Raw genomic sequence first — 7441 nt, 5'->3', positions numbered from 1 at the left:
CACAAACTCCAGGATTTTCAACTAATGTTTTCCGTTAGATACCAGAGAAAGGTTTGGTCCACAGGAGGGTAGAATTCTCATGAGTGATATGTGATGCCGTGAAAGCTGTTCCCACGGCTCATTCTACCACTCTGGTCTCTTGACTGCAGTGCATGGGCACACAGCCAAATAAGATGGCGCTTTCTCGATTAGGTCCTTTCTCTTTAGTGTAACTCACTCTACCATTTCCTACCATGTTTTCAGATATGGTATCAGTCATTGTACCAGTGCTAAGTGGTAAATACAGACACATCAGATAGGGTTTTATATGTTGGAGAGGATGGGACATAATGTAACTATCAATATATTGGACAATAAACTCAGCAAAACATGGCTGCATGTGCAATAGATGTATATTAACTCAGATGGGATTAGTGCAGTATGTATGAAAACGATTGGGTTTGTGAGAACTCGAGTACTGTATGCAGCTCTCTACATGTATTTTGATCTTGCACTGGCAACCTAACCCCTCCTTGACTAAGGTAAGCACAAAGGCCTGTCTGGGTTGCTGCCCTTTAAATGGCGGCTGAACTTCCTGATTTGGCCTCGTTTTCTATTTGGGTTATTAAGAAATGCTAGCATCCACGATAAATTGAAACGTGAGTTGGTTTCGGGGTGTGGTTTGATTTTATGTGTGTGTGTTCAAAGGTGGGAAGGAGTTAGACAAATTCTTTTGCCAATTAGCTTCAGCCGGCTAGTGCGCGACCGTGGTTTGACTTTGGATAGCCAATCGCTGGTGCTAGTTAGGGACCATCAATAAATTACACAATGTAAATGAGACTATTTTCATGTTGCACACTTTTTAGTTTTCTCATTAAATGCTTTTTATGTCATTGAAATTTGGAACAATTAGAATTTTAACATATTGTCCCATGTGTAATTTACCGATGGTCACAAACTAGCCATCCAAGATCAACTGAAATTTATGACCGGCATTGCGATCGGGTCGCATGCAGCTGCACTCCGAAGTACTTGCTGTGAGCATGTAGGCAGGTTTGAAACAAACCCAACTTTAATTTACGTGGTGATGCCGTCACGACCACGAGTCTCACAAAACTGTTTTGGATGAGACTGACTTTATGACCAAAATTATCCTTTTTACACCTTGTAGTCAATTTTGAAAATAGAACACGTTTCTGACTGTGAAGTTGGTTTTTAGGGGCATTTGCTCTTTAAACCAGGAAGAGGAGTGAATCGGATCTGCAGTCAGCTGATATATAAGGGAGAGTGTGTGGAGACAGAGAGAGCAAGACATTTAAAGTGAGAGGCAGCATACCGGAATGAACAGCCCTCATCAGATGCGAGGGGGGAGGAAAAAAAGAGGGAGTGGCAGGAAAGGGAGGAGAGGGGGTAGGTGGAGGGGGGAACAGTGTACCAGCATGCGGCAGTGTTGTCTGGGGATCAGTTTTCCCAGACAACGCAGGCAGAGTGGAGCCTGGTAGACAGAGAGGCTGACACTGAGCCAGCTTTCCTCTGGACACTCCCCATCTCCCTGTGCTGGGCTAGTGGTCTCAGGACACTCCCTGAGTGTCTTAAGTTCTGGAGCTTTCTACTGGGCTTGCTACCTCCAACAGACCCCCATCTCTGGGGGCCAGCTATCTTTTGTGCACTCCCTAATTCTGATCTAGAGCCCTTTCCTGGACTGGCTCTCACCAAACATCAATCTATTCTGGAGCTCATCACAGCAGTGGCAGCCCAAGCTGAGTCGGGGCAAAGACCAAGCTGAGTCGGGGCAAAGACCCAAGTGAGCAGTCTACAATTTGGTAAGTCTCTTTTTTTTCTCCTTTGACCCTTCACATTACTTTACAGAAACTCAACTTTTTTCCTCATCTATACAATACAGTATATGTTCAGTAGAGTTTGTGGTTTAGTGTTGATTTTGTTGGTTTGATGATAATATACCCCCTGGTCCCTGTTTTAATATTGTCTCATATTACAGCATCTGGTTCTACTTTGTTGTCCTTCAGCCAGCCTCCCTCCCTGGCACAAGCATGTTTTACAGACATGAAAAAAAGACTGGTTTGTTTATAGGATTCTTCGCATGATAAAAGACTGGTTTGTTTATAGGATTCTTCACATAGCTCCTACTGAAGTGTAGAACCAACCTGTGAGGGTCAAGCGCAGAGCTTTCATGAAAGGGGAAGTTGAACATTCCTGTGGATATCACAGATGGTTATAATAAGGGGTGCTTGTAGTGGAGTCATATGGGCATATAATGAGGCTGCCACTTCACTGGGTGTATAGTATTTCTATATTACTTTGAGTATTTATTTGTGTGAGTATGAGACCGATTTACCAGTGAGTCATGACTCTGTGCGTGTGTGTGTTGACCACACTCTTGCACATATTAGTCAAGTCCCCTGAAAGAGTTCTCTGTCCCGAAACACTCCTGCCACCGCCCCTCAAATAACATAGAAGGTTATTCTTTGGCTAGAACCATATGACTTTTTGTATTTGCACTAGAATACTGTATGTGTAGAATATACTCTAGTTATAGAAGGGGTCCAGGAAATGAGAGTTCTATTTCTGCCTCTTCTTTAACATCTTTTCACAAACATCGCACAACAATCAACAACATCACTGGGATGGTTAAAAAGTATCAAAAATATAGTTTCTTTGCTTTTTCTACACTTGTATTGCTGGGTAAAGAGTTGATATTTACTAACAGTGGACCTGGAAGAGAAAGTAACTGTGGTATTTTGAACAGTGGAACATGGACCTCGCTGTGAACAGTTGAAAACAACCCCTGAGGATACTATAAATATTTGCCATTGTTCTACAAAGATAAAAGGAAAGAGAGCCATTGAAAAGCCCCAAAAAAAGGGAGAGTAGCCATTTGAACTATCCCTTTATGGAACATTTGTCTGTTGTTCAGTGTATACAATACAATAATCCTTGTGAGTTTCCTCTCTGATAAGGTTTAAGAACCTCTTTCCCAAGGGACTAGACAGCTGAGCCAAAAGTTGCCATCATTAATAGGCTTGGGCGGTATCCAGATTGTCATACCTCCATACCGACCTTGTGCCATACCGGGATATTCGGTAATACCAGCACTGAACACAAGGGGAGCTATTTTAAAACCCCACTAACCCTTTGTAATCCAAAGGTTAGCAATGCTAAGAAGTACATGTAAAATCCCATAGAGAATGCTAACTAAATGCTAAGGAGCGCATTGCGCTAATGTATTTGCAGGACAGACGACAGCCCAGCTAAAAGTTATACAAGAACTCAAAAATGCTACTCAAAGTTTACAGCACACACAAAACAAATATTAGGCAACAAGGCTCTTGATCCAGCACAGGGTTATCTGCTGTTACCAAGCAAAGCTTGATTTTGGAAGAAGCTAACCACTTAGCTAGATAGCTAACTAGATACTAAATTAGCAAACCAAATGCACAATTACAGAGCATTTAGCGCATTTTAGACAGTTAACTTAAGCGTTATAAGATATCTAGCTTGCAAACATTTACACTTACCTGTCAAAAGTTTTAGAACACCTACTCATTCAAGGGTTTTTCTTTATTTTTACTATTTTCTACATTGTAGAATAATAGTGAAGACATCAAAACTATGAAATAACACATATGGAATCATGTAGTAACCAAAAAGCAAATAAAAATATTTTATATTTCAGATTCTTCAAAGTAGCCACCTTTTGCCTTGATGACAGCTTTGCACATTCTTGGCATTCTCTCAATCAGCTTCACTTGGAAAGCTTTACCAACAGTCTTGAAGGAGTTCCCACATATGCTGAGCACTTGTTGACTGTTTTTCCTTCACTCTGCGGTCCAACTCATCCCAAACCATCTCAATTGGGTTGAGGTTGGGTGATTGTGGAGGCCAGGTCATCTGATACAGCACTCCATCACTCTCCTTCTTCGTAAAATAGACCTTACACTGTCTGGATGTGTGTCTGGTCATTGTCCTGTTGAAAAACGAATTATGGTCCACTAAGCCCAAACCAGATGTGATGGTGTATCACTGCAGAATGCTGTGGTAGCCATGCTGGTTAAGTGGGCTTTGAATTCTAAATAAATCACAGACAGTGTCACCAGCTAAGCACCCCCACACCATAACACCTCCTCCTCTATATATGGTGGGAAATACACATGCGGAGATCATCCGTTCACCACACCGCATATCACAAAGACATGGAGGTTGGGAACCAAAATATGGACTCCAGACCAAAGGACATATTTTCACTGGTCTAATGTCCATTGCTCGTGTTTCTTGGCCCAAGCAAGTTTCTTCTTATTATTGGTGTCCTTTAGTAGTGGTTTCTTTGCAGCAATTTGACCTTGAAGGCCTTATTCACGCAGTATCCTCTGAACAGTTGATGTTGAGATGTGTCTGTTACTTCAACTCTGAATTTATTTGGGCTGCAATTTCTGAGGCTGGTAACTCTAATGAACTTATCCTCTGCAGCAGAGGTATCTCTGGGTCTTCCCTTCCGGTGGCGGTCTTCATGAGAGCCAGTTTCGTTATAGTGCTTGATGTTTTTTGCGACTGCACTTGAAGAAACTTTCAATGTTCTTGAAATGTTCCGTATTAAAGTAAAGATGGACTGTCATTTCTCTTTGCTTATTTGAGCTGTTCTTACCATAATATGGACTTGGTATTTTACCAAATAGGGCTATCTTCTGTATATCCCCCTACGTTGTCACAACACAACTGATTGGCTCAAACGCATTAAGAAGAAAATAAATTCCACAAATGAACTTTTAACAAGGCATACCTGTTAATTGAAATCCACTCCTGGTGACTACCTCATGAAGCTGGTTGAGAGAATGCCAAGACTGCAAAGCTGTCATCAAGGCAAAGGGTGGCTATTTGAAGAATCTCAAATATATTTTTAACACATTTTTGGTTACTACATGATTCCATGTGTGTTATTTCATAGGTTTGAAGTCTTCACTATTATTCTACAATGTAGAAATTAAAATAAACAAAAACCCTTCTAAAACTATTGACCGGTAGTAAGTTGTGAACTCCATGCTGTAACTGGACCTGGCATGTGCTGCACAACAGTGAGTGACTCCCAAGGCTCTGGTCTCTTGTCATTGTGTGCTTGTAAACAAACACCACATGTCTGGGAACTACCGGTAAGCTTCATTATGAAAAATTGTGACAGCTGAAATGATGAACAAGTTGACTGCAGGTATTTACTTGCAGTTTACTTGCAGGTGTTTAGCAACACATAAATTTTTTTCTACTTCAAAGAAATCGTTTGGACGGTATTGGAAAAACCAGTGCAGCACACAGACTGTCAATCATCTACCCCCCCCCCCCCCCCCCCCCCCCCTGCAGGCAACCCAGCCATAATGTTGACGACACAGTTAGAACAATTATTAAGCCATGGTGGGCCACACTGATTAGCAATTAGGGAGGTAATTGGTTTACCACCGCTAATAATTTGTAGAGTTTGTGTATATGTTTCACTATCACAGCGTAATAGGTACCGCAGCAATTATGTTTGTCCTCTTTTTTTGGGCAGGATATCACCAAGTGCATGTGTCAAGGCTGTTGATGGATTCTCCCCAAAGCTTGTGTAAGTTGATGGGTACTAAAACTGTTGCATGAGGAAACAGGCAATAATAACATTTTATTTTCTTTGATCAAATCTCAAAAATGAACTTTTGGAGTACATATGTCAGCCTCCATTAAACAGAATAGAGAAGCTACACTGGTGTCTCAATTGACCAAAAATGGACTGTATTTGTAAACACGATGGTAACCCCTGATCCTGCACAGTTGCCAAGAGTGACAAGGACCTCCAGGTGATGAAGGCGGGGGCCATGTTGAAGAAGGTCAAGTCCAAATCATGGAAGAAGCAGCGGCATTTCCGGCTACAGGAAGATGGCCAGACCATCTGGTATAAGTCCAGGTGGGCAGGAACAAGCCACTCCACCTGTGAGTAACGAGGGTGTGGGGGGCGGGAGGGAGCACGGATGAGACGTTATAAGAATTGACCACAGACTGTACATACTGTAGATAACTGAATTAAGGCCACATTATTTCTCTTTTTTGAAAGGATGATGCGTAGAACCATTCCTTGAGATATCACTTTAGCATTGAAAAAGCCTAAGTATGTCTTCACATAGGCCCCGATTCCGACCCGAGTTAAGCGCTTCTCTCTCTATGTGTTTTCTGACCTTGAATTAAGCATGAGAATAGCATGCTATTCACCCACTTCGTTCGGGTGGAGATCTAAGAAATGAAAGGTGCGGAAGTGTCAACAGATGTATTATTTTATAAAAATGTAACCTTAATTGAACTAGGCAAGTCAGTTAAGAACTAATTCTTATTTACAATGACGGCCTACCCTGGCCAAAGACGGACGCTAATTGTGTGCCGCCCAATCACGGCCGGTTGTGATGCAGCCTGGATTCGAACTAGGGTGTCTGTAGTGACGCCTCTAGCACTGAGATGCAGTGCCTTAGACCGCTGTGCCACTCGAGAGCCCATATTCTGACCTTGACTTAACTCCCTCATAATTACGCCACATTTACGCGTGAGGAAACCATGAATAAGGTTGAGCAAACCTGCCAGTTCCAAATGGAAAAAGCATCTTTCTGTTTTCAGATAGCAATAGCAGCATTATCCATGCACTGTAATTTATAAATGGATAAGAGCTATTGATAAGAGCTAGGTAAATGAGTAATCCATTTGGAGAAGGGGATTGTAAATACACAGCCATCGTTTTAGATAATTTTTCCTTGGAGACGAATGTGAAACCACAGTGAAAAAGCCTATAAATAGCTCTACTGTTAGTCAGAATTTTCATTGTGTGCCCTCATAATTTGTGTGGATGAAATTTGGACACCCAAGCTATAGGTTTCTGTGGGGCTTAATCTGCCCAGTTGATGTATGGACTTTAAATAATAATTTATTCTACAATTTGTATCATGTTAAATATTAGCCACTAACGGGAGCCACCATCGGTAATACCCACATACATTTCTGTCACTTTATTGTTAGTTTTCAATTTGTAGCTTATGTCGTGTCTTTACTATCATTAACTGAAGACTGATAGTTTTTATCAAAGATTCTCTGTAATTAGTTACTATGCGATCAACTGATTAATCAACTGATTGTTCTCATTCTGTCGGTATCGATAGTCTAAGAGTCTAACCACGTGGTATGGTTAAAAGATTCAGCAATGGTCTCTACAACCTTTGTACTCCCGTGATTGAGAGAAACATGGTCTGGTGATAATTTCTCAAAGTTGGGTTTTATTCAGAATGGCAGGAAAGGGCTGTCCCAGGATGTCTGACCCTAACTGGGCTCAGGGGCGGTCCTCTGATTTAGTTCAAATCCAATTCCCTTTTTGAGTTTTCCTTCATTAAACAGTCCAAAATCACATTGTAAAATTGTGTAAACAGTATTATACTCACTCATTCAT

The 7441-nt window shown here is 41.4% G+C and overlaps 1 protein-coding gene across 1 annotated transcript in view; it reads left to right on the top strand.

The window, feature by feature from the left end:
- The first annotated feature begins 1354 nt into the window (after nt 1-1354).
- The window catches only part of plcd4b (phospholipase C, delta 4b), a 23544-nt gene continuing 17457 nt past the window's right edge, over nt 1355-7441 (top strand). Inside the window, exons 1-3 of the mRNA XM_020461736.2 lie at nt 1355-1802; nt 5534-5587; nt 5791-5949. Coding sequence (XP_020317325.1) covers nt 5566-5587; nt 5791-5949 — 181 coding nt within the window. The 5' untranslated portion in view covers nt 1355-1802; nt 5534-5565. The remainder of the gene's footprint in view (nt 1803-5533; nt 5588-5790; nt 5950-7441) is intronic.

This window comes from Oncorhynchus kisutch, linkage group LG26, assembly GCF_002021735.2.
Source record: "Oncorhynchus kisutch isolate 150728-3 linkage group LG26, Okis_V2, whole genome shotgun sequence".
Taxonomy (NCBI): Eukaryota; Metazoa; Chordata; class Actinopteri; order Salmoniformes; family Salmonidae; genus Oncorhynchus; species Oncorhynchus kisutch.
The sequence above is the reverse complement of the archived record's forward strand: the minus strand, read 5'-3'. Positions and strand labels throughout refer to the sequence as shown.